The sequence below is a fragment of the Eublepharis macularius genome, chromosome 7, assembly GCF_028583425.1.
Source record: "Eublepharis macularius isolate TG4126 chromosome 7, MPM_Emac_v1.0, whole genome shotgun sequence".
Lineage (NCBI taxonomy): Eukaryota > Metazoa > Chordata > Lepidosauria > Squamata > Eublepharidae > Eublepharis > Eublepharis macularius.
This window is the reverse complement of record NC_072796.1, coordinates 141,390,531-141,416,885: the sequence shown is the minus strand read 5'-3', so window position 1 is coordinate 141,416,885 and position 26,355 is coordinate 141,390,531. Positions and strand designations below refer to the sequence as shown.

Sequence of the window (26,355 nt, the reverse complement as noted above, 5' to 3'; positions counted from 1 at the left end):
TAGATCTTGCATCCTTCTGATAAGTGGCGGTGGAGGTGGAGAGTGCCCTCAAGTCTTAGCTGACATATGGTAACCCCTGGTGGGGTTTTCATGGCCAGAGACTGACAGAGGTGGCTTGCCATTGCCTGCCTCTGCAACCCTGGTCTTTGTTGGAGGTCATCCATCCAATTATTAACCAAGGCTGATCCCGCTTAGCTTCTGAGATCTGACAAGATCAGGCTCACCCAGGACTGGGCCCCCTATAAGTGGTACCAACATTTTATACAAACCAGTTTAACTGTCGTTTTCTTTTGTGAGAATGCAAAGAATCATTTGCTAAATTCTAAGCTCCACCCCCCCAGGACTACAATTCCCAGAACTCCTTGGGAGAATATAAATGTTTTAAATACATGAATGAATATAATTGATGCAAATCTTTGGTTCTGGTGAAGGAGGTGTGCAGAAATGCATTGCTTGTGTGTCCTGTGCTTCAGACTGGGGCTTGATTCCTGACTAGGCTATTTAGACTGGTCTTCTGTGGCTTTCCCCGTGTGCCCTGTCCTGTGAAATGTTTTTATTGTTTGCTTTTGACGTTACAGTTGCCCACAGAAGCTCATTAACATTGACAGGGCACGTGGCCCTGTGTGGCACAGGGGTGTGGCGGGTCCCCTGCCCAGAGGGCTTGATGCTTGCTATGTGCTGGCCAAAACGGCCACATTGTGTGTGTGTGTGTTTGTTTATTGTACGAGAGAGACAGACAGACTCTCCGGGTGACTAACAAACAGCTTAAAATACATATACGATTCCTTAAAACATCTTCATGCAACAAGAGGCTGTCTGGGTTGGAGGGAGGCACTTGTCATTTTTAAAGAGGACATTTTGAAAATTGTGTGCCTGCCCAGGGCCACAGAAACGCCGGCTCGCCACTCAGCCATGAATCGCCTCTCCCGTTTCTCTGGGCCAGCTGTTGCTCCTCCGGGAACGGTGAGGGACTCGATTCTGGACTTCCTCTTCCTCCCGAAACAACCTTCTGTCTTGTGCATAATGATTTCCAGTTCTCACTGGTTCTTCTCAGCAGGGAACTGTACACAGGGTTGCAATGTTTATACCCACGGCTACCCTGTAATGTGGGATGGTTCTATCTCACATCACCAGGCCATGGGTATGAATATTCCAAGCACGTTGATGGTTCCTTGCTGGGAAGAAAGAGGGTGCTAATTCAATAGGAAAATCCTCTGCATTCAGCCCTTTCAGTGCACTGTTCATACCCATGCACCCAAATGGTGTAGGATTCCACCAGGCTGAAGTGATTCCCTTTATGTGCGCATGTGTGAGTGAGAGCCAAGCTACGCCTTACACAGGTTGGACACTTGTCAGCTTCCCTCAAGTTTTGATGGGAAATGTAGGCGTCCTGGTTTTACCGCTTGGCTGTCCATTACAGCTGTGAGACCAGGATGCCTACATTTCCCATCAAAACTTGAGGGAAGCTGACAAGTGTCCAACCTGTGTCAGGTGTCACTTGTAGCTTGGCCCTGAGTGAAGAAAGCCCCAGTTTTAAGCGTCACCACAAGAAAACACGTTACTGTTATTTAAGAACCTGCTCCATGATGCTAACTGTTTCCCTGATTAACCAGTGCCCTTTTAGAATCTGCAATTAGAACTTTAATCCATTAAACTGATTGATCAATTAAGGGTTTGTAGCTTGTGTTTGTACAATGTGTTTTATGTCTATTGATTGTAGCAGAGCTGTTAATTTTACATCCATGTGTAGCAAGTTGTGTTTGTGTTTGGAGATGGCAGCGAAAGAAGCGCAGGCCCTGGAGCCTGAAGAGGCAGAAGAGGGTCTGAGATAAATACTCCCCCCTCCCCGCTTTCTCCCTATTTCTCTCTACCGTGCCCTTTTCCCCTCTCTCTGTTTCAGTCTGCAGAGAACAGCCCGCTGGGGAACTTCTTGAAAGGGTTTATTGATGTCCCCTCTTGCCACGTAGGTGAGTATCTTCCAACGCTGCCATTGGAGGAGGGAGGGGTTCCCAATACACCTGGGGAGGAATGGACCAAACCTGTGTCTACAAACTCCCCCTGGACCCACCCCCTCATCTGTACCCATCACAGAACAAAGAAAAGACTGGAGTGCGAATCATCTTTCACTTGCTGCTCTCTGCCTGTGGTTTAGGGGTTAGAGTGTTGCATTAGGGCCTGGGAGATGCTTATTTAGAGTCCTTGGGCCAGTCATTCTCTTTCAGCCTAACCTTCCTCACAAGTAGAAAAGAGCAAGAGTCCAGTAGCACCTATAAGACTAACAAAATTTGTGGTAGGATATGAGCTTTCACGAGCCACAGCTCACTTCTTCAGAGAGCCAGTTTGATGTAGTGTTTAAGAGCGGCAGGACTCTAATCTGGAGAACCGGGTTTAATTCCCCACTCCTCCGCTGGAAGCCAGCTGGGTGACCTTGGGTCAGTCACAGCTCTCTCAGAGCTCTCTCAGCCCCACCCACCTCACAGGGTGATTGTTGTGGGGATAATAATAACATATTTTGTAAATTGCTCTGAGTGGGTATTAAGTTGTCCTGAAGGGTGGTATATAAATTGAATGTTGTTGTTGTTGTTGTTGTTGTTGTTATCATCAGACTCCTGCTCTTTTCTACTACTACAGACAGACTAACACGGCTACCCTTCTTGATCTACCTCACAAGGTTGTTCTTGCGGGGATAAAATGGAAGAGTGGAGACTGCTATTGCAAGCCACTTTTCATTCCCATTGGGGAGCGAAATAGGTATAAATATCTAAATAAATGAAATCAATGTGGATAATAAGACCATTAAACAGATAGGGTAGTTGCTCCATTCTCAGCATTAATGTAGTGTGACGGTGGGAGTGTCAGATCAATATTTAGGAGCCGTGAAGCTGGGTGACCTTGGGCCAGTCATTCTTCCTTAGACTAGCCTACCTCGCATGGCTGTTGGAAGGACAGCATGAGAGGTGGAGAAGCATGTAAGCCATCTTGAGCTTCATAGAAGAAGGGCAGGATCTAAAGAGATAGTTAGGCCAACATGGTGCCGTTCCTATTTGCCCGTCACAGATTGGTGGCCACCCAAAGGAAGGGGGGGAAAGGCAAATGGTGCACAGGGAAGAGTCTTTATACACTCTGCTATAATGCGGACACGGGAATGATACTCAAAGGAATTTGCAAGATCCCCCTGTCGAAGCTGTTGCGAAATGCATAGGAGTTATATAATCATTGAAGACTCTTCCCTTTGCAGCATTTGTCTTTTCCCCCTTCATTTTGCCTTGGTGCAACCCTCCCCCCCTCTTTTCTATTGTCACCCAAAAGGCCACAATCATTTGGGAAACTGAAGTGCCAGTCTGAGAGTTTGGGGATAGCTGGTGAGAAGGGAAGGGGTGTGAGGCATTCACACGTCACAAGGGCCCTTCCAAGGGGGTTCATCCAAACAGGCAGTTCCCAGGCTGGCTGGTTTCATGTGGGTCTACAACCCACACCGATTGTATTTGTTCACCGATTGTTCCAGCTCTTGATCATATTGTATTTGTTCATTGAACCTCCTAGCAGCGGTTCTTATTGACCTGCACTGTATAATCCACCTTGGGTCTCGGTGAGACAGGTGGACTATAAATTAAAATTAAATTTCCAGAGGACCACCTAGAGCCTGTTGCTTGGTGGAATTCTGGCAGAGGAGGCTGAACCAACATTTGATTTATATACCGCCCTTCAGGACGACTTAACACCCACTTAGAGCGGTTTACAAAGTAAGTTATTATTATCCCCACAACAAGAAACACCCTGTGAGGTGGGTGGGGCTGAGAGAGCTCTTAGAAGCTGTGACTGACCCTTCAAGTGGAGGAGTGGGGAATCAAACCCAGCTCTCCAGATTAGAGTCCTGCCGCTCTTAAGTGACTGATCCAAGGTCCCCCAGCTGGCTTCAAGCAGAGGAGTGGGGAATCAAACCTGGCTCTCCAGATGAGAGTCCTGCTGCTCTTAAGTGACTGACCCAAGGCCACCCAGCTGCCTTCAAGCGGAGGAGTGGGGAATCAAACCTGGCTCTCCAGATGAGAGTCCTGCTGCTCTTAAGTGACTGACCCAAGGCCACCCAGCTGGCTTCAAGCGGAGAAGTGGGGAATCAAACCCAGCTCTCCAGATTAGAGTCCTGCCGCTCTTAAGTGACTGATCCAAGGTCCCCCAGCTGGCTTCAAGCAGAGGAGTGGGGAATCAAACCTGGCTCTCCAGATGAGAGTCCTGCTGCTCTTAAGTGACTGACCCAAGGCCACCCAGCTGCCTTCAAGCGGAGGAGTGGGGAATCAAACCTGGCTCTCCAGATGAGAGTCCTGCTGCTCTTAAGTGACTGACCCAAGGCCACCCAGCTGCCTTCAAGCGGAGGAGTGGGGAATCAAACCTGGCTCTCCAGACGAGATTCCTGCTGCTCTTAAGTGACTGATCCAAGGTCACCCAGCTGGCTTCCAGTGGAGGAGTGGGGAATCAAACCTGGCTCTCCAGACGAGATTCCTGCTGCTCTTAAGTGACTGATCCAAGGTCCCCCAGCTGGCTTCAAGTGGAGGAGTGGGGAATCAAACCTGGCTCTCCAGACGAGATTCCTGCTGCTCTTAAGTGACTGATCCAAGGTCCCCCAGCTGGCTTCAAGCGGAGGAGTGGGGAATCAAACCCGGCTCTCCAGATTAGAGTCCTGCTGCTCTTAAGTGACTGACCCAAGGCCACCCAGCTGCCTTCAAGCGGAGGAGTGGGGAATCAAACCCGGCTCTCCAGATTAGAGTCCTGCTGCTCTTAAGTGACTGACCCAAGGCCACCCAGCTGCCTTCAAGCGGAGGAGTGGGGAATCAAACCTGGCTCTCCAGATTAGAGTCCTGCTGCTCTTAAGTGACTGACCCAAGGCCACCCAGCTGCCTTCAAGCGGAGGAGTGGGGAATCAAACCCGGCTCTCCAGATTAGAGTCCTGCTGCTCTTAAGTGACTGACCCAAGGCCACCCAGCTGCCTTCAAGCGGAGGAGTGGGGAATCAAACCTGGCTCTCCAGATTAGAGTCCTGCTGCTCTTAAGTGACTGACCCAAGGCCACCCAGCTGCCTTCAAGCGGAGGAGTGGGGAATCAAACCCGGCTCTCCAGATTAGAGTCCTGCTGCTCTTAAGTGACTGACCCAAGGCCACCCAGCTGCCTTCAAGCGGAGGAGTGGGAATCAAACCCGGCTCTCCAGATTAGAGTCCTGCTGCTCTTAAGTGACTGACCCAAGGCCACCCAGCTGCCTTCAAGCGGAGGAGTGGGGAATCAAACCTGGCTCTCCAGATTAGAGTCCTGCTGCTCTTAAGTGACTGACCCAAGGCCACCCAGCTGCCTTCAAGCGGAGGAGTGGGGAATCAAACCCGGCTCTCCAGATTAGAGTCCTGCTGCTCTTAAGTGACTGACCCAAGGCCACCCAGCTGCCTTCAAGCGGAGGAGTGGGGAATCAAACCTGGCTCTCCAGATTAGAGTCCTGCTGCTCTTAAGTGACTGACCCAAGGCCACCCAGCTGCCTTCAAGCGGAGGAGTGGGGAATCAAACCTGGCTCTCCAGATTAGAGTCCTGCTGCTCTTAAGTGACTGACCCAAGGCCACCCAGCTGCCTTCAAGCGGAGGAGTGGGGAATCAAACCTGGCTCTCCAGATTAGAGTCCTGCTGCTCTTAAGTGACTGACCCAAGGCCACCCAGCTGCCTTCAAGCGGAGGAGTGGGGAATCAAACCTGGCTCTCCAGATTAGAGTCCTGCTGCTCTTAAGTGACTGACCCAAGGCCACCCAGCTGCCTTCAAGCGGAGGAGTGGGGAATCAAACCTGGCTCTCCAGATGAGAGTCCTGCTGCTCTTAAGTGACTGACCCAAGGCCACCCAGCTGCCTTCAAGCGGAGGAGTGGGGAATCAAACCTGGCTCTCCAGACGAGATTCCTGCTGCTCTTAAGTGACTGATCCAAGGTCACCCAGCTGGCTTCCAGTGGAGGAGTGGGGAATCAAACCTGGCTCTCCAGACGAGATTCCTGCTGCTCTTAAGTGACTGATCCAAGGTCCCCCAGCTGGCTTCAAGTGGAGGAGTGGGGAATCAAACCTGGCTCTCCAGACGAGATTCCTGCTGCTCTTAAGTGACTGATCCAAGGTCCCCCAGCTGGCTTCAAGCGGAGGAGTGGGGAATCAAACCCGGCTCTCCAGATTAGAGTCCTGCTGCTCTTAAGTGACTGACCCAAGGCCACCCAGCTGCCTTCAAGCGGAGGAGTGGGGAATCAAACCCGGCTCTCCAGATTAGAGTCCTGCTGCTCTTAAGTGACTGACCCAAGGCCACCCAGCTGCCTTCAAGCGGAGGAGTGGGGAATCAAACCCGGCTCTCCAGATTAGAGTCCTGCTGCTCTTAAGTGACTGACCCAAGGCCACCCAGCTGCCTTCAAGCGGAGGAGTGGGGAATCAAACCTGGCTCTCCAGATTAGAGTCCTGCTGCTCTTAAGTGACTGACCCAAGGCCACCCAGCTGCCTTCAAGCGGAGGAGTGGGGAATCAAACCCGGCTCTCCAGATTAGAGTCCTGCTGCTCTTAAGTGACTGACCCAAGGCCACCCAGCTGCCTTCAAGCGGAGGAGTGGGGAATCAAACCCGGCTCTCCAGATTAGAGTCCTGCTGCTCTTAAGTGACTGACCCAAGGCCACCCAGCTGCCTTCAAGCGGAGGAGTGGGGAATCAAACCTGGCTCTCCAGATTAGAGTCCTGCTGCTCTTAAGTGACTGACCCAAGGCCACCCAGCTGCCTTCAAGCGGAGGAGTGGGGAATCAAACCCGGCTCTCCAGATTAGAGTCCTGCTGCTCTTAAGTGACTGACCCAAGGCCACCCAGCTGCCTTCAAGCGGAGGAGTGGGGAATCAAACCTGGCTCTCCAGATTAGAGTCCTGCTGCTCTTAAGTGACTGACCCAAGGCCACCCAGCTGCCTTCAAGCGGAGGAGTGGGGAATCAAACCTGGCTCTCCAGATTAGAGTCCTGCTGCTCTTAAGTGACTGACCCAAGGCCACCCAGCTGCCTTCAAGCGGAGGAGTGGGGAATCAAACCCGGCTCTCCAGATTAGAGTCCTGCTGCTCTTAAGTGACTGACCCAAGGCCACCCAGCTGCCTTCAAGCGGAGGAGTGGGGAATCAAACCTGGCTCTCCAGATTAGAGTCCTGCTGCTCTTAAGTGACTGACCCAAGGCCACCCAGCTGCCTTCAAGCGGAGGAGTGGGGAATCAAACCTGGCTCTCCAGATTAGAGTCCTGCTGCTCTTAAGTGACTGACCCAAGGCCACCCAGCTGCCTTCAAGCGGAGGAGTGGGGAATCAAACCCGGCTCTCCAGATTAGAGTCCTGCCGCTCTTAAGTGACTGACCCAAGGCCACCCAGCTGCCTTCAAGCGGAGGAGTGGGGAATCAAACCTGGCTCTCCAGATTAGAGTCCTGCTGCTCTTAAGTGACTGACCCAAGGCCACCCAGCTGCCTTCAAGCGGAGGAGTGGGGAATCAAACCTGGCTCTCCAGATTAGAGTCCTGCTGCTCTTAAGTGACTGACCCAAGGCCACCCAGCTGCCTTCAAGCGGAGGAGTGGGGAATCAAACCCGGCTCTCCAGATTAGAGTCCTGCCGCTCTTCACCACTACACCAAACTGGCTTTCAGTCTGATCCAGCAAATCGCTCCTAGTGATGTTAAGCAAGAGCACAGAGTCAGACTCGCTTGGCACAGATCTGGCATGCTGTGGCTTCCGAGAGATCCCCATGGCTGCCCTTTAGCCTTGCCCCTTCAGAACGGCAGCTGTCAACCGCGTGGATTGAGGGGGGAAAGGAGATTACGAGCAGCTGCCATCGTCTGACTCCTGTTGCCTTGCTGGACTGTTTACAGCTGGGGAAAGAACCCAAAAGGAGGGCCCCCCCCGGCCCCATCAGTCAGAGTTTTTGTATATGGGAACAAAAATATAAAGAGTTTTTGTATATGGCTGTTGTTTTGGATGGTATCACTGCCCCAAATCCTGCCCCACTGATTAGGCTAATGGGGGGCGGGGGGATGAACCTCTGCCCACATGCCTGATCCTAGGAAGTCTCTACTTTTGAAACTCCCCATCTTTGCCCTTAAAGGGGAGGGAAAGCAAAAGAAAAAAGAGAGTTACGGTAACAAGATGCCAGAAAAAACGGAATTCCCCTGTAACCATCTAATAACAAAATCTGGTATACACACAATGCAATAACAATTAATACCCTATTAAAAACTTCTGCAGAAAAATTAAGAGTATTAATTTACGTTTTCTGCACTTGAACAGCTTATGGACTTATACTTACCTGTGTTGAATTGGCGCTTGAATACTGGATTCTTTGACTTTTGAGCTTGGACCTATCTGCATAGGATTGACTTTTGATCTTTGGATGTACATTACTGCCATAGTCTTTGATTGTACATGACTATTTATGTATCATTATTCCTTCTTATTGCACTTGTCACTTTACAGAGTGTTTATAGGATGGTGATATAAAATGTGTTAGACTGTGGAAGCTGTTGGTTGGATTTAATTATTTCCTCCAATGAAGAAGTTAATAGGGTATTAATTGTTATTGTATTGTATGTATACTGGGTTTTATTATTAGACAGCTTAAAGGGGAGGGAGGCAGCCTGACTTCCTATCTTCCATAGCAATCTGGGGAAGCTTAATGCAGCTCAGATGCCACCCACCCTTTGCATGACCTTGGTGTTATCCGCACCATGCCATTCCACACATGGGAGAAGATACACAAAGAGGATGCTTCCGGGTGCCCATAGTTTTAGCCACAAGTCTCCCTTTTCAGGGTTGTAAGGGTTACAGCAGGACAGTGTATGTAAAGTCCCTCCTACACATGAGAAGTGCTAGGTAAATGCTAAGGATTATTGTTATCTCGGATAAGGACGGATCTTGTAAGACCTGCCGTACTCTCCAGAAGGGATGAGTTTTGCCCCAAGGCAGGTGTCTCAGCCTCCGGTGCTAGCGGCCCCCTCCTTCCCAAACCCGCTACTTGAAGAGCAGGGCCGGCTGCTCCTCCGGCTTGCTCCATGGAGAAGTCCTGCTTCGGGAGCCTTTTCCAGTAAAGCCACCCCCTCTGGTGTCCTTGTAGTTATCTCCAAAGACGGGAGGAGCTCCAAACCATTTGTCTTCACCATCCATTCCCAGCAGATGACCCACCCTTCCCAGTCGTTGGATGTCGCTGCGGACACCCAGGAGGAGCTCAACGACTGGGTGGCCAAGATCCGGGAAGCCACGCAGAATGCGGACGCCAGGGTGAGTCTCAGGGGAGGGGTCCTGACTGGTTGGAGCTATGATGGCTAATCTCACGTTGGAGAGTTTGAAGTTGCAGCTTAACAGTTGCTTTCAGGGTGGGGTGGGCAACAAGAGGGTGGGCAAAGCAGAGGCTTGTTCTCTGTTGTTCCAGAGGGCAAAACTGGATCTAATGGGCTTCAGTCGCCGGAGGGGAGATTTTGGTTGAAGATTAGCAGAAACTTCCTAAGAGCTGTTTGACAGTAGAACTAGACGGGACTGGGTGATCTCTTAAGGTCTCTTCCGATGGCCAGTTCTCAGCTGTCTTCTTCCCTTAACCTGACCAATCATACATTCCTGTACATCTAGAGTTATTTGATTACTGCTTTAGATTCCATTCCCAACCTGCTCCGTCCCTTCAGCTTCAATGAATGGGCAGGTGAAATGTGGGTGGCCCATTTCCTCTTCCTCTTTGAGTAAGGCACCGATCCTGAGTGCCTGTGAGAAATGCCTGTGGCTGAGATGTGGAGCAATAGCGTGGATTTCTTTGCCGCTTTTTTGGTGTGTGTATCTTGGGCAGATAATTCTTAAGGGTCCTTTCTGACCTTCTACCCTGGTGTATTCTGTGCAGATGCAAGAGGGAAAGATCATGGAACGGAGGAAGAAGATAGCCCTGGAGCTGTCGGAACTGGTGGTTTACTGCCGCCCGGTGCCCTTCGACGAGGAGAGTGAGTGTCCTTCCCCAACACACACACACATCCCTTCCAACATAATAAATGGTGTCTTGTAGACCCAAGGGGATCGCGTTTCAGCACACTGAAGCCCTGCCTGTGGGGGCCAGGCCCAAGACATGGCTGGGGCCTTTACAGCCATTCCAGGAGGAGGAGCACCCTGACAGATTTGATGGACAGCAGACTGGAAGGCCCACCTGTCTCCGAAAGAGGGCTCCAAGCAGCTCAGAAAATTATTTAGAAACCCCTAAGAGAACCAGTCTTTTGAGTGTCAGATTGATGTTTGGGCTGTTACAGGCAGCCTTTTTCCTCAGGTTGACTGTATCACTGCAGCATGTAGCAATGAGTTCCACATGCCGGGTCCCACAAGGTGCTACCAGAGGCACTTTCCTTTGGAAGAAGGCGCTCTCCTCTGAGGCAAGACACTTGTGAGGAGAAGCACCTGTCCTAGCAGAATTCCTCCATGTGTCCAAACTGATGGCTCTCAGTGTGCTTTAGGAACACTTCCTTAAACCTCCTGCCTGCTGCTTTCTATGGATGACTGCAAGTTTGTGCATTTCTGAAGGAATTTTTTTGTCCACTTTCTCTACAAAGTGAATATATAAACTTCAGCGTGTTTCTACCTCCCGCCCCAGGTCATCTGTATCCAAAAGACCAACCACCGCTTGTCCTATGTTCCCTTTCAGAAATTGGCACAGAGAAAGCGTGCTACCGCGACATGTCTTCCTTCCCCGAGACCAAGGCTGAGAAATATGCCAACCGCAGCAAGGGCAAGAAATTCCTGCAGTACAACCGCCGGCAGCTGAGCCGCGTCTACCCCAAAGGGCAGCGCCTGGACTCCTCTAACTACGACCCCCTGCCCATGTGGATCTGCGGCAGCCAGTTGGTGGCCCTCAACTTTCAGACACCTGGTAACTCTCCCCTCTCTGTGCTGGCTGCTGGCAGGCTCTGCCCGCTCTTAGTGTGGGTAGATGGCAAGGGTGGATATGAGTATTGCATTCTTGCTGGTAATTTGCATCGCATAAGTATAAGAGTAGTCACACAGGCCAAGCATCCTAAGATTTGAAAGACAAACGGTGTTGCGACGACTCATTTTTTATCCCTGCGCAGGCGCAGTCCGTACAGATAGGAAATGAGTTGTTGGCAACACAGCTTGCCTTCCTGCCACCTTAGTGGCCTCCTCAGTGGCTGAAACTGGCCCAGTGCGGAACACGGGAGCGCTGCTGGAGCAGCATAATGAGCCCTGGAGTTCTCCTGTACTCCCCAGAGGGCCGATATTGACCCATTTGGGGCTGAATCAGCCCACTGCAGAGTGAAGGAATGCTGCTGGGGCGGTGGGATGGGCCCTGAAGTGCTCCTGCGCTCTGCAGTGGGCCTATTTCAGCTCCAACGGGCCTGATTCAGTCTCAAACAGGCTGAAATCAGCCTGCCGTGCAGCACCGGGGCAGGTTTCTCCAGAGGGCCGCAGGGCTTGGGGCACTGCAGCCCTCTCAAGCCCACACAGCAGGGTGGGGTGGCCCTCACAAAGCTCAGCTAGAGCCTGTTGTATTTGTAAACACAATGGGCCTCTGTTGCTAGTTTTAGATAAAGGCCCAATAGAGGAGTTTTAACTTTGTTGATACCCTGGCTTTCTCCCCAGTGGGGACTCGGAGCTGCTTACATTGTTTGCTCCATTTTATCCTAAAAATATCCCAAGTGACCCAACGTGTTTCCATGGGAGAGTAGGGATTCGAACCTGGGTCTTCGAGATCCTAGTCCAGCACTCCGACCACTACACCACACTGGGTGTCAGGGATCAGAAACATGCGGACTGACCCTTCGTGGCCCCTCCCCTCCCAGAGTCAGAGCCCTGCCCTTGCTTGGCGATCTGTCACAGAGCCCCAGTACCAGAACAGACGCAGTCCTGGCACGAAAACCTTTCGCTGGCAAAAGGCTTGAGGTTACAACACAGAGTAACAACCAGTAGCTGGTGGGACTGAAACGGTGTTTGATTGCTAGACATTAGTCCATGCTAATTTAAATGGCATTAGGGGAGGGGGGGGGGGGTTGGGAGCTGATACTCATCCACCTGTCAGGTAGCCGTAATCCTGGCGGTGATGGGAACCGTGTTCTGGTGGCTCATCGGAGATTGTGGCAGAGTCCATTCTTGGGGAGCCGGTCAGGCAGGGCGGGATTGTTGGTGGTGAGAGAAGCCACAGGAGGGGGGTTTTCTGGTTGCCTGCCCTGGATACCTGCCCTGGGTAGTGGCAGTGTTGTCACAGGCCACGGAGATGGGAAGAGGCTTAGACGTCTTCCAAAGGGGACGGAGTAGATTCCAAGCAGACGGTGCAGTATACTAGAGGACGACGTTCTGGGAAGTGTGTCACACAGAGGTCTCACAAACAGGAAGTGATGAGAAGGCTGGAAGGAAGCGCATGCTAGGACTGTGCAGTTTTGTCCGTAAAGGCGTCGATCTTTGAAGCAACCAAAAGTGCGCCCCTTTAGCAGCCATGCAGGTTTCCCATCAGAAGTAGAAGATGAATCACGCCGTGACTAACAAACTAATAGGAAGTGAAGACCAGTGTATAACAGAATCAAAATATACACTTCCTATAGTATATGTTGTTTGTGTTATACATTGGTCTTCACTTCCTATTAGTTAGTTAATCACGGCATGATTCTTCTACTTCCGGTTGGTTTTCTGGTTTTCCATCAGAGGCAAAGCATGCTTGGCTCCTCTCTCGTCCTGCCAGGAGAAACAAACACAATCAATCAGCAAATAATAATGGGAAGTGAAGGCAGAGAGAGAGATAATTTGTTTAAATTGCTTTGAGCAATGAGGAAAAGTGGCATAGTAATAAACATATTATCAGTCACAATAGCTAAAGGAAACCTCCAAGATTAAAGGCAGTGTACCTGTGTTGATGAGCTGTTATGGATATAGACAAAAGGGAGGGCCTTCATCCCCTACTTCTGGCCTTCTGAAGACAGGATGCAGGAATAGATGGACCCTTGGTTTGATCTGCAAAACTTTTTGTATGCTCGCACCATCCTTTCCATCCAATCACAGAAGACAACTCTTTGTAGCCCCCCCCCCCCCAGCTTTGGGCATTCATCTAAAAAAAACCAAAAAACCAAGGGCCTGTGTCTGAATCCTGCTGTGAGACCAGCTCCTGAGACTTCTTTTCTTGGACCCTTCTGGAGCCATTTGAGTTTCACGTGGTTCCTTAATCACGCTTTGGCCCACCTGCGCACTAGATACTGCCCCAACATGTTCCTGTGGAACTTAATGCAATGGTGGGTGGGTCCCTGTCTCTGAGCTCTGGTGTGTGTGTGCGCTTCCAGACAAGCCAATGCAGCTGAACCAGTCGCTGTTCATGCTGGGGGGGCGCAGCGGGTATGTATTGCAACCGGACATCATGCGGGACGACCTTTTTGACCCGTTCGACAAGAGCAGCCTGAAACTGGTGGAACCCATTACTGTTCAGCTGCAGGTAAGTAAACAACGGGGGCGGGGGAAGGGAATGACCCATCTGCACCCCCCCCCCAACCTGTTCAGTATCCTGCTCAGTTATTACTGTTTCTGTGTAATTCAATCCAATCTTCCTCCTGCCAGATCCTAGGGGCCCGGCATCTCCCCAAGAACGGCCGCAGCATTGTCTGTCCCTTTGTGGAGGTGGAGGTTTGTGGCTCTGAATTTGACAACAGCAAAAACAAGACAGAAGTTGTGGGTAAGGTTCGCACTCAGGACTTTGGGTGTATGTACTGTGGGGGGCAGACACGTGGTCTGTCATTTGCTAAGCAAAACTAGTTTCATGTAAGAAGCTGTGTTGGTCCATTACGTCCCCTGCAGGGTGTTGCACTCTGCAGACAAGCAACTCCTGGTGGTCCCCGGCCCGAAGGACATCTGTCTGGGCTCAACCAGGGCCAGGGCTTTTTCTGCCTTGGCCCCGGCCCGGTGGAACACTCTCCCGCTGGAGATCCGGGCCCTGCGGGACCTGTTACAGTTCCGCAGGGCCTGTAAAACGGAGATGTTCCGCCGGGCCTTCGGCTGAGTGCCAGCGGGTGTCCTCCATCTTCCATCTAAGACCACCACTTCTTCTGGGGCTGCCCTCGGCCATCTGCTATGCCCGTATACGGACTCCCAATATTTGTTTAAATAGCCTGCTCCTGGACTATTGTAATGATTTTTAAAAAATTATTAATTGATTTTATGTTTTGTGATTTTAATGTATTTTTTAATGTTGTTAGCTGCCCTGAGCCCATCTGTGGGGAGGGCGGGCTATAAATTGAATAAAATAAATAAATAAATAAATAAAATTTGAGTCTAGCAGCACCTTTAGAGTTGAACAAGATTTTGAGGTATCTGCAGAAGGGAGCTCTGACTCTCAAAAGCTTATAGCCTGAAAATCTGGGTAGTCTGTAAGGTGCCACTGGACTCAGATCTTGCTGTTCTAAAGCAAAAGTAGTTCAACGCTGGGGCAAATCTCTAATGCAGCCAGAGATTCCCCCTACCTACTCCATGCATGGAGCATTTTGAATTATTAGTGAAGTTTGTTGAGCCAGTTTGGTGTAGTGGTTAAGAGCGGCAGAACTGGAAACCTGGAAAACCAGGTTTGATTCCCCCCTCCTCCACTTGAAACCAACTGGATAACCTTCGGTCAGTCACAGCTCTCAGAGCTCTCTCAGCCCCACCCACCTCACAGGGTGATTGTTGTAGGGATAATTATAACACACTTTGTAAACCGCTCTGAGTGTGGCTTTAAGTTGTCCTGAAGGGCGGTATATAAAGCAAATGTTGTTGTTGTTGTTGTTATTTGCATATTTCCTAATTTAAATGGTTGAAGCTATTTGCATTCAAATATATACATGACCCATGGGCTAGGACAGTGGCATGCTCAGGGAAGTAGGTGATCTTGTACGGGGGCTTGTCAGGGCCCGATGGCAGATCAGTGAATGGTTTGTGGGTGAGATTTTCAGTTAACTTAAGTAATGACTGAAGAATAGCAGTATCGGAGTTGTTGGCAGAAAGGACTGAATGGTAAAATTCCCTGCTTTGCATTCACAGAAGGTTCAATCCCAGGATATCCAGTTCAAGGACTTGTCCGGTTGGGAAAGATTTTCTGTGCCCCAGCTAGACAAGATAATTTTTCACAGCTGGATTGAGGTTCCCCTCCTTTACTTTCAAACCGCCAGCCTCAAGCTGCTCCTTTCCCAAGCAAGCAGGGTTCTGATTTGGATCTGTCAGTCTGTGGATGACAGGCCATGGCAGATAGACCCCTGTGCCCTCACAGCAAGAAATCCGCGATCTTGGTTGAAAGGGCTTTATTTGGGAATCCAATCAAATCCACAGATATGTCCGTAGGATTGCTCAGAAGAAAAGCAAGCAGACAAGCAAGTTGACAGGAATACCTAAATGTGTGAAAACCATCCTTCTTATAGAGCACAATTACTCATCCCCCCTCCCAACAGTAAAACATAACTTTTGGCGCGAAGCTGTCTTGAGTACTCCTCGCATAGTTTACTTATCAAGTCTAGACACTAGGAAGGCATAAGATTAAGGTGGAAACACAGTGGTTCATGAGGACGAACAGTTTACAAGGTCAGAAGCCCTGGGAGCTTCAAAGATAAGGCACCTGCGGCTTCAGGAGGCCTGTGAAAGCAAGGCAGTTTATGGCATTGGCAATATGACATTAAGGTACAGCATCAATAATGGTTCACAGTAACAACAATGGCTCATTGTAACATCTCAGCTTAAAATAATGGCATGGATGAGGTGCAGACATGACAGGATCAGTTTGGCAGTGGGGAGAAGGGGGTTTGGCCTTCCCCTGTGTTCTTTTCCCAAGCTGAAACTGCCCCAGGGACACAATTCGCCCCACTGGGTGGCTGCATACGAACCACATCAGAACAGATGCAGACCCCCAACAGGGCAAATAATGCCACCCCCCACAACATGGCCATTTCAGGTTGGAAAAACGGCATGGGAAGAGAATGTAAAAAGCCTCTTCATGCACTGCAGTCGCGATACAGATTGGAGCCACATGTGCTTGGGAGGTCACAGCAGCGGGACATGTGGCTGATAGTCTGAAAGGACCCAGACCCAACATATCTCGTCCAAAAAACAGGATGTCTGCTTTGGCCGCTGCCAGCTGAAGCAAGCAGCACTGAGCTTGGTGGCGCATGCTCCGACCCCGAATAAGGCAACTACAGAAGTTCATCTCAGTAACGGGTGTGGAGGCGGCTGATGCTGACCCCTGAGTCACATGCAGTGATCTGAAAAAGGGATACTAGCAGAAGCCCAGTTCTTAAGTGTCTCTCTACGCAAGACCTCTTACTTGAGAACGCTCAAGTGTAGGGAGACGCAATGCCAGCCGGGAAGAGGAGTTTAAAAATTTCACCTCTCTACAGAGCCAGGGAGGTGGCTCCTCAGAGGGTTTGTTAATTTCCTCTTCCCCTCCCCTAAGACTCTGTCAATTTCGCCTCCCCTTTGCAGAGGCCAAGAAGGAATTAACAAACCCTCTGACAAGCTGGCTCTGTAGAGAGGTGAAATTGACAGCGCTTTGGCTCTGTCTTTTAAAATCACGCTTCCCGGCTAATATTGCATCTCCCTACACTTGAGCGTCCTTAGTGTGGGAGCCATCCCATGTTTAGGCTGTACCACTTTCAGACTGCAGGGGGTATCATATGACTGAAAATTCCCCATGAAAAAAGTAAAAAACAAGAACGTTGTACAGAAAGCAAGAATATCATGGGGGAAAAGAAGCTCATGCCCTTTTCCTGGACATGCTACATCCAGGTGCGGGGAATTCTTTTGTACGGTGGAACATCCCATCAAAGCTCAGGCTTGCCAGCTGAAGTATTACAGGCGAGGAGGAGGCTTATCACTTCAGCGAGGACTAAGCCTGCGTCCCCTGAAGGGCTGCATTCTTCAAAGGTAGAAAAGAGTCCAGTAGCACCTTTAAGATTAACCAACTTTACTGTAGCATAAGCTTTCGAGAATCACAGTTCTCTTCTTCAGATGCATAAGCTTTCGAGAATCACAGTTCTCTTCATCAGACGCATCTGACGAAGAGAACTGTGATTCTCAAAAGCTTATGCTACAGTAAGGTTGGTTAGTCTTAAAGGTGCTACTGGACTCTTTTCTATTTTGCTACTACAGACTAACACGGCTAACTGCTCTGGATCTTCAGAGGAGGCTCTCTGGGTGCCTTCTCTGATTCTACAAAGGAGGCTCTCTGGGTGCCTTCTCTCCACCTCCATTTGTGTCCAGAAATGCCTGCTTGGGCTCTTGAGTCATGCAGTCCTCTCACCGTTCTTCTTTCCCTCCTCTTCCCGGCAGCTGACAACGGCCTCAACCCCACCTGGCTTGTCAAGCAGTTCGTCTTCGATATCAACAACCCCGAGTTTGCTTTCCTGCGTTTTGTGGTCTACGAGGAGGACATGTTCAGCGATCCCAACTTCTTGGCTCAGGCCACCTTCCCCGTCAAGAGCCTCAAAACAGGTACAGGTCTAGCCCCCGTCATCTCCCGTTATAAGGTACCGGAGCAAGGAAAGACCTTGGTATGTGCCGCACCTCGAGTCAAGGGGCGAGTGATTGGATTCAGGCCATTCCACACAGTTTTTTGCTTCTAACTTGTTCCACTCACCTTGACCTCCTTTGCTGTGTGCCAGGTCTTGCTTGATTTTGGAAACCTTTGGAAAGATTCTTTCCCAAAAAGGGCCTGCCAGATAAAGGTGGCTGTGCTAAGCCTAGCTGAACACTCTTTACACACTCCTCAAGGGCTAGGATGTCATACAAAGCTCCTGTGATTTTGATTGTTTCAAAGTGAAGACAGAATAAGGCTGAATGAAGGACAAGTGTCTTTTTTTTCTTTAGGATACTTTCTGTATTTTTTAAATTTGTTTTACATTTTGTAAACTGCCTTGTGGGAGGGAAGGCGGCATGGTATAGCGAGATCTTGACAGATCTGTGAAGCTAAGCAGGGTCAGTGCTTGGATGGGAGACCACCAAGGAAGACTCTGCAGAAGGCGGCAAAAGCAAACCACCTCTGCTTCTCACTTGCCTTGACAGCCCTGTGCTTACCAGAAATCAGCTGCAACTCGGCAGCGGGCAAGTACGTAGTTTGACAAAGCATGGAGTTTGCATCTCCTGGTTAAACATCTGTAGAGCATCATGTCATGTGTCTCAGTAACATGGATATCAGCGATCCAGAGGGGTTAACCAAGTTAGTCTGTAGCTGCAAAATAGTAGAGTCCAGTAGCACCTTTAAGATGAACCCACTTTATTGTAGCATAAGCTTTCGAGAACCACAGCTCTCTTTGTCAGATGCATCATCAGCTTTCGAGAGCCACAGCTCTCTGCGTCAGATGCTGTGGTTCTCAAAAGCTGACGATGCATCTGACGAAGAGAGCTGTGGTTCTCGAAAGCTTATGCTACAATAAAGTGGGTTCGTCTTAAAGGTGCTACTGGACTCTTTACTATAATGGCTATCTGACAAGATGTAAGGAAAGAGAAGGGGCTGGAAGCTGGGGCAGCATGGATGGGGAACTAGCAAGGAAGACCCTGCCGAGGAAGGGAATGGCGAACCACCTCTGCTTCACACCTGCCTTGAAAACCCTAGCAGGGGTCACCGTCAGTCGAGTGTGACTTGACAGTGCACAATCTGCCTTGAGTCTCAGTGAGAAAAGTGGGCTATGAATGAAATAAAAAAAATAACTGGTGTGGGTAGAGGAGCAAACAATTGGGAGGGGGAGTGGCCCTCTCTCATCACGTCCTGCTTAGGAGTTTCCCAGAGGCGCATCTGCCTGGTTACTGTCAGAATCATGCTGTATCTTTGGCTTGTCCCGGGAAAATAATTGTAATGTACTTGGTGTGGTTCCATTTTGAAGAGGCTCTTTGCAGCCATTGGATAGGGTTTGCCTGAAGTCAGTCCAGCTTGCCTGATGCGCTCGACCAAAAACGTCCTACTTTGTTCAGCTTTTACCCATCTTTTGTGGATAGTTTGGAGTCGTGCCTCGAAGTCTTCCGGACCGTTATCGGCGGGTCTCCTCTCAGAGACAGGTGTATCCAAACAATTAAGCATGCTTGATAAACCTCAAAGAAGTAAAATTCTAATTCAGGACTCCAAACAGTTGGCGGCGGACTTGATTAGCTTTGTAGAACCTTTAATTCCTCCACCCCCCCCCCCAGTTTTAATTGGCAGTCACACGCGAGGGCAGCCTCTTCCTCGAATTTGGGTTTATGCCAGGACCCTTCCCAAATGCATCGGGAGACTGTTGTGACCACCTCTGAGAACTCTGAGAGCGGAACTACAAGTGACAAAAGGCACAGGTTGGACACTTGTCAGCTTCCCTCAAGTTTTGATGGGAAATGTAGGCGTCCTGGTCTTGCAGCTTCGCTCTCCGACTGCTGTCCAATGGACTTTTCAACTGTCACTTGTCCAACATTCCGCCAAGCTGCCTACATTTTCCACCAAAACTTGAGGGAAGCTGACAAGTGTCCAACCTGTGCCTTTTGTCACTTGTAGTTCCGCTCTGGTTTCCGACATCTTTGTCAAAGTCCTGGCTTTCAAAAAACCATTTGATTGATTCTCCTCTTAGGCAGGAAAGGAAGATGATGGGGCCCTTTGGAAAGCCAGCCAGGGTCTTCTGCCTTCCTCTTGGAACACCCTAAGCGGTTGAATCTGAAAGGAAGCAAGATGATTTCTGCAATAGGTTAGGAATGGTGGGACAGGAGAAGGAAAGCATAAGCCTCCCACCATCTTTAATATCAGGTCGTCTTACTACTTGCTTCAGATCTATTTCATAAGGAGATAACCTCAGTATTTGGGTCCCTGCCTACAGGTTACAGGTCAGTGCCTCTGAAGAACAGCTACAGCGAAGACCTTGAACTTGCCGCCCTGTTGATCCACATTGAAATAGTCAATGCCAAGGTAAGCCAGTTGCGTATGAGAGAGCCGGTTTGGTGGAGTGGTTAAGAGCGGCAGGACTCTAATCTGGAGAGCCAGGTCTGATTCCCCTTCCTCCACTTGAAACCAGCTGGGTGACCTTGGGCCAGTCACAGCTCTCTCAGAGCTCTCTCAGCCCCGCCTACCTCACAGGGGAATTGTTATGAAGATGATAACACATTTTGTAAACCGCTCTGAATGGGTGTTAAGTTGTCTTGAAGGGTGGTATATAAATCAAATATTATTATGAAGTGAGGAAGCACCAGAAATTGGAAGCTCTGGGATCCGAGAAGCTTTGAAACAGCGTTACAGCTGGTTTCTGAAGGTCCACTTGGTTAAAAATCTGGAACCTGTATAGAGATGGGTGTACAGTGACACAAGATGTGTTGGGTGAGGGGTAGCATCCACTACTACCCCTTCCTCACCACCATCGGCCTGTTTCTCCTTGGTCCTCCTGAGGTCTTTAAAACTCCATGGTAAGTGGCATATGCCCAAATCGGCTTCTCAATTTCTTGAACCTTGCAAGAGTTCAGGAAGCCCTACTGGAGATGAATGGCTCGTTGCACGGGGTTTGAAGATGCCAAGGAAGAGCGGAGGGACGGAGCATTTGTGGCTTTGCCCCGGAGGCTGTGAGAAGAGGCTGGTGGAGTACAGCCCCAGGTGGAACCACCACGAGGCAGAAGAAAGCATGGGAGAACAGATCAATCTCTGTGGCCGTTTCTCCTTTGGTCTCTGTTTCAACAGAGAAAATTCACAGGTCACTCATCAGAGCAGGTGGTTGCATTCAAGGACCGAGACTAAGAGTCACAGCCTTGCAGATACATATAACAGGTGTGGAGGACTCTTTTTGCCAAAGAGATAGGCAGGCATCCTCTGGGGGAGGGAGGGATTAGGGTGACACAGGGCTTTTTCTCAGCAGGAACGCGGTGGAACAGTTCCAGAACCTCTTGAAAATGGTCACATGGCTGGTGGCCCCGCCCCCTGATCTCCAGACAGAGGGGAGTTGAGATTGCCCTCCACACCGCCAAGCGGCGTGGAGGGCAATCTCAACTCCCCTCTGTCTGGAGATCAGGGGGCGGGGCCACCAGCCATGTGACCATTTTCTTGGAGGGCAACCCACTGAGTTCCACCACCTCCTTTCCTAGAAAAAAAGCCCTGGGTGTCAGGATCAGAATGCTCTTTTGTATACTTATGCTTAACCGACTCCATATTTAATCCTTTCAGTGTTCAGTGCTTTCTTCCCCAGGTGCAGAGGTTCCCAGGCAGCTATCTCACAGACCCGCATTGTTTTGGCTACCGACGTTCCACCAAGAACCGGCCTTGGGGAAGCTTTCGCTTTTGCAGCTTCAAAGGGAATATTTTGAGAACTGTGGGGGGAGGATGGGTCAGCTATGATATTTAATATGTATCTCTTGCTTTGCCTGGCATTGGTAACAATGCATATGTACCAACCTGGATATTGCATTCAGGCCAGTGGACTATAATAATCTTTTTCTTCATTAAATGCTTTTTGGAAACAATGGACTTTTGTCTAATTGCAGAAGGCAGACTGGAGTAAGGATTTTATCTAGCCACAGTTCTGACATTTTGTTAAAACAATGCTGGTCTGAGAGATAGCTGCCTGGGAACCTCTGCACCTGGGGAAGAAAGCACTGAACACTGAAAGGATTAAATATGGAGTCGGTTAAGCATAAGTATACAAAAGAGCATTCTGATCCTGACACTGGGGTGACATAAATATGCAAATAATTTTAAGCAGCTTTCAGAAAACAGCGAGTGCCGCATTCTCCCACATGGGGCTACCACAGCTGGCTCTTCAGTTCACCCACACAGCTTTGTCGGCTTCATCGCTTGCAGGAAGAAGACGACGAGAACCTCTACTCCTCCATTCAGCAGCTGCGGGACCGGGCCAGCGAGCTCTCCAACCAGGTGTCCAATTTCGAACACAGCAACAACTGCGACTCGCGGTATCAGCAGCGGCTGGATGAGCTGCGCGCAGCGCAGGAACGGCTCATGGAGCTGACAGAAGTGCGCAACAGGAAGTGAGTTCATGCCCCTGGGCCCTTGGTCAAAATTGGGCTTGAGAGTAGAGCCCTCTTTCCTTTGCTTACCTGTTCACCTTTCACTGCCCATTGGATTCCTCTTTCCCCTTCCGCTGCCTTGAGACCTGCTCTGCCAGGCCACTGCGCTTTCTACTCCATGAATGAGAGTCCTCCAAACCAGTCTGCCCCAGGCAGCAGCAGCTGGTTTCACACCAAAGAATCGCAGAAAAATCTCTCCCAAAAGATTATTCTGTGCTCTGGCTGGTCTTTCAGACACTTTTAGATTAGAACAAAGGCCACTGATGGGTGACATGGCAAAAGTCAACAAAGTTGTGCCAGCGTGAAGCTAGTGGATCCATTTTTCTCCCCCTCAGGGACAGCTGGCTGGCCATAGATTTGAGACAGACAAAAGGGCATACTGCTTCACACAATTGGTGGTCAGCTTGTGGAACTCGCTGCCACAAGGCATGGTGGTGACCACTGGCTTAGATAGCTTTAAAAGGGATCTGGACAAATTAATTGCTGGCTGAATCAGTGCTCCTCTGGGGAGGGCTCTTCTCTATGGCTCCTGCTTGTGGGGCCTGTGGCATCTGACTGGCCACTGCTGGAAACGAGACGCTGGATTAAATGTGGCTGATAGAGCAAGGAGGTTTTAGGTCTTTAGCTATGCTCTGTTCTCTTTCCAATGCAGGTTGATGGAGAAAAAGAAGCGAGACCGGCAGCTGGCCAACAAGCGCAACTGAACTGACCCTGAACATTCTCACATTCCTGGCTATGGGGAGGCCAGGAATAGCCCCCCCCAACACCAAACCCCAAGGAGGGCTCCAAGACCAACCAAGGCTGGGACAGTTCTCTACTCTCCCCCGTCCAGCAGGCTGGCTGCCTGGTGGGTGGAGCAGCAGACATCGTGGCTGCCGTAACACGAGTGGTGCACTCACCGGGAGCACTGGGAAGCGGGACGCTAGAATCTCACTGGCTGTTTTCCCAGCGCAGCAAGCAGGCTTGCAAACTGAATGAGAGAGACTGCTACAGCCACAGCCAGGCAGCTCCTAGAGGCCATGCCATGGGAATCGTTTGTTCCTGGAAAGTTTTGGCAGACTTCAGTTTTCATCCACGCATGGAGAAAGGATCCAGGCCTCCTTTTTTAATGTTACTCTTGGTGCCCCCTCCCCTTGTTGCCTCTTGAAAGAACCCTGGTGGTGGATGTCTCATCTCCCTTCCTAGGAGATTGTTTTCCTTGCACCCGAGACCTTTGGCAGGTTAGCAGAGAATCAGCTGACGGCCTAGAGTAAGGGGGAAGGCTGGACAATGGCATGGGTGTGCATTTGGGACTGGGGGCTGGAAAGGGGAAATGATGGTAGCAGAAGCATGGGGCAGACAAAGCATAGGGGGGGGAGTTTTTGAATGCTGATGTTTGCCAAGGGACAGGGCTGGTTCTCTGGCCAAGCCCCCCCGCCCCCAGCATCCCTTTGAGACAGCACAGGAGGAGGAGGCGGACTTTCTCGAGGCACTCAAAGGTCCTTCCCAGCCCCCAGTGGGTCAGGAGCTGAGAATGGCATAGCTGTCTGGGCCGGTGCTCTCTCACTGGGTCCAAGCCCGCAGTGGAGCAGACCCAGGAGGCGTTGGGTGAACCCTTGCTTCAGGCAACAAAACCACTTACAGCAGCTCAGGTTTCCAGGGGAGGTGTCAAGAGATGACTGCAGGAAGGGGGACGGCAGGGCAGCACGGAGGCCTCCTCTTTTCTTAGCATGGTGCTTCAGGCTGCCGAAGCACAGAAAGATACACACCACTCCCATTTTGACATCTTTAAGCACAAGTCCCAGCGACCAACTTCACCCCCCGCCCCCTTATCACCTCCGTCCTCTCCAAGTCTTCTCAAAAGTAGGGACCATTGACTTCAGTGGCGCTTACTCCCAAAATATGCATTGGTTTGCAATCTTGATATATTTATTTATTTATTGCAGGCAAAGAGGAGAGAAATCTCTCCTGGCCACCCCAACCTTCCATAAATGATGTCCCATGTAGGGCAGAGGCGTCCCAACACCAGGGACACACAGCTGCCCCCTCCCCCAGGCAGAGGCACAAGGCCCAGGGCCGTCAAAGCTGGGCCTGCACGGTCTTCCACTCTCTTGGGCCGGTGCCAGGTCCGTCTTCAGAGTCTGATTGCCTTATTGGAGTCTGCAGGCAGAAGGAAACAGGTTGGGCAAAACGCCCCCGAGATATTTCGGCTGTTCTGACTGTGCTCACGGTTCCTCACAGGTTTTTGCTTAGGGGGGGCCTCCCCGTTAGTCACATCAGAGCCCAGCGCCTTGGAAGCTGCAGGAGGAACATGAAGAAACATCACTGGGGAAAGGTGGGGAGGTGGATTGCCCGGGATCCTGCATGTCGGGCATCCCAGACTGGGAGCTGGTTGCTCTCCAAGGAACATGCACCCCGTGGGCCACACTCTGTCCAGCCTCCGGCAGTGAAGCATTCACGATTCAGTCACAGAGCACCTGCTTTGTAGGCAGCAGCCAGGTTGGACCCATGGCATCCTCAGCTGAAAGCTCTCTGCCGAAGACCCTGGCGCGCCACCAGCAGGAAGGGTAGGGGATACAAAGCTAGGGTGGGGGGGACCAGTGGGCTCCGTCAGCATAAGGCCACTTCTGAGGGTTTGTCTTTCAGGTGTTTAACTGAAGTCTGGTTACTTTTCACCACTTCTGTGTGTATCGTCAGTCTTTCACCTGGTCCGTTGAAAAAGCTCCCCCCCCCCCCCCCGGTAATTTGAGATACTCCCACAGTGGCCATAAGAAAAGCAAAAGGAAAGAAGAGCCTGACTTGCCCCCGAGGCTGCAGCTGAGCCGCTAAGAGATTCTGGTTTGCAGAAACCTTAAGAGCCCGTTACAGTCTCCCTCAGCCACTACACGGTGGCAGGACTGCGGAGTTTGGCATTTGACAGAGGATGCCATATTCCGAACATGCAGCTGCTGCCCACGACAAGCCTCTGAGAGGAGGAGGGGGGCACGGAGTAGGCTGTCGAGCCAAGCCTTTCGTCCCTTGTTCTTTGCTTCTAGCTCCCTGGAGCAGAACGATGGCAGCAAATATATGCACAGTTATATACTCTTCCTTTCATTGTATAAGTTGCATTGCCTGGCCACAGAAGGCAGGAAAGTTAAGATTAAATTATGCTACAACTACATACACTGGAGCTGAACCCTGTGGGTGGAGCTGGGGCTGCTGTGGTGTACAGACTCGGGCTTCGCCCCCAAGGGAGCGCGGGTAACTCATCTGCTGATAAAAGCTGTGGGTTTAATCCCAAATGGTGCCATTGATGGATGAATCCCATCTAGTTGGATTAGGAAAGAACTTGCCCATCATATACTGCAGGTCCTCCGTGTTCACATTACACTCAAAAGCAGGGTGTGGTTCATTTCTGTTCTCACTGGGTTTGAGGGACAGAACAAGCAAGGTGACCACCACCCCTCCCCAACCAGGCAATCCCCACCTGTACTGCAAGGCACCTTCAAGCTCTTCAGTTCAAGGGGTATAGGGTGAGGGAGCTCAGGACTGATGGGCAGATTACACAGGCAGAAAGGGGGAAAGGTTATGCTAGGAACTGACCTGCCACAGCAAGACAAAACGTTATGCCCAGACTGGTTTGCTGCCAGGAGCACAGAAGCCCACCCGTAGGTCAGAATCTGACAGCCAAGACTTCCTTTAGGGGAGAAGAAAGCTGCTGATGCAAGGGAGGGGGGACAAAAAGAAGCACAAGGGAGGCAGCAGGTGAACCCCCTCTGCTGCAAGGAGACCGTGTCCCTTGCAGCACCGCAACTCTGAGGAGGGGGGACCCCCCCTCCTCCAATGTATCCTTTGTATGACAATAAATCTATTTAGCCAGTATTTATATATAAAGGTGTCTGCCTGAGTTTCTGGTAAGATATTTCTCCTCTAGCATGTGGCTTTGTTTTCTCGGGGCAAACGACTCCATCGCTAGCCCTGGCTGCAGTTCTGGAGCCAAACTTTCCCTCTGCCGCTGTGTGACCTGTCCTTGGATGGGACACAGCACGCCCTGAAGGCTGCAGCTGAACTGTTTCCATCTTCGGTTCATCACCTTGTAAAATGAAGGAAAGTAGGAATGTTATCCAACCACCTCTGTTTTTACCACCCATTCCCCTGCTCACTCCTTTTAGCATCCTCCAGAGATGGACAGACTGGGCGGCTAAGTGTCATTCACTCCTCTGTCAAGTAACCCAGTCTGGCATATATGGATGGTATCCCTCCATTGCTCCCACCTCCCCAGCCTCATGAGGTAGGTTAAATCAAAAGGGCAGCTGGCCCAAGTTCTTCAACTGAACGTCGCGGCCCGAAACTCAGCTACCCCACAGACAAGCCCAACCACGCCCTCCTGGCCTTTTCTCTTCGGTCG

The 26,355-nt window shown here is 50.6% G+C and overlaps 1 protein-coding gene across 1 annotated transcript in view; it reads left to right on the top strand.

Annotated features, from left to right (window-relative positions):
• LOC129333103 (1-phosphatidylinositol 4,5-bisphosphate phosphodiesterase gamma-1-like) overlaps positions 1–26,023 on the top strand; it is a 113,094-nt gene extending 87,071 nt beyond the window's left edge. The window contains exons 23-32 of the mRNA XM_054984494.1: positions 1,901–1,967; positions 9,109–9,272; positions 9,880–9,976; positions 10,666–10,890; positions 13,304–13,452; positions 13,575–13,689; positions 17,301–17,462; positions 19,805–19,893; positions 21,766–21,950; positions 22,642–26,023. Coding sequence (XP_054840469.1) covers positions 1,901–1,967; positions 9,109–9,272; positions 9,880–9,976; positions 10,666–10,890; positions 13,304–13,452; positions 13,575–13,689; positions 17,301–17,462; positions 19,805–19,893; positions 21,766–21,950; positions 22,642–22,693 — 1,305 coding nt within the window. The 3' untranslated portion in view covers positions 22,694–26,023. The remainder of the gene's footprint in view (positions 1–1,900; positions 1,968–9,108; positions 9,273–9,879; positions 9,977–10,665; positions 10,891–13,303; positions 13,453–13,574; positions 13,690–17,300; positions 17,463–19,804; positions 19,894–21,765; positions 21,951–22,641) is intronic.
• The last annotated feature ends 332 nt before the right edge of the window (positions 26,024–26,355 follow it).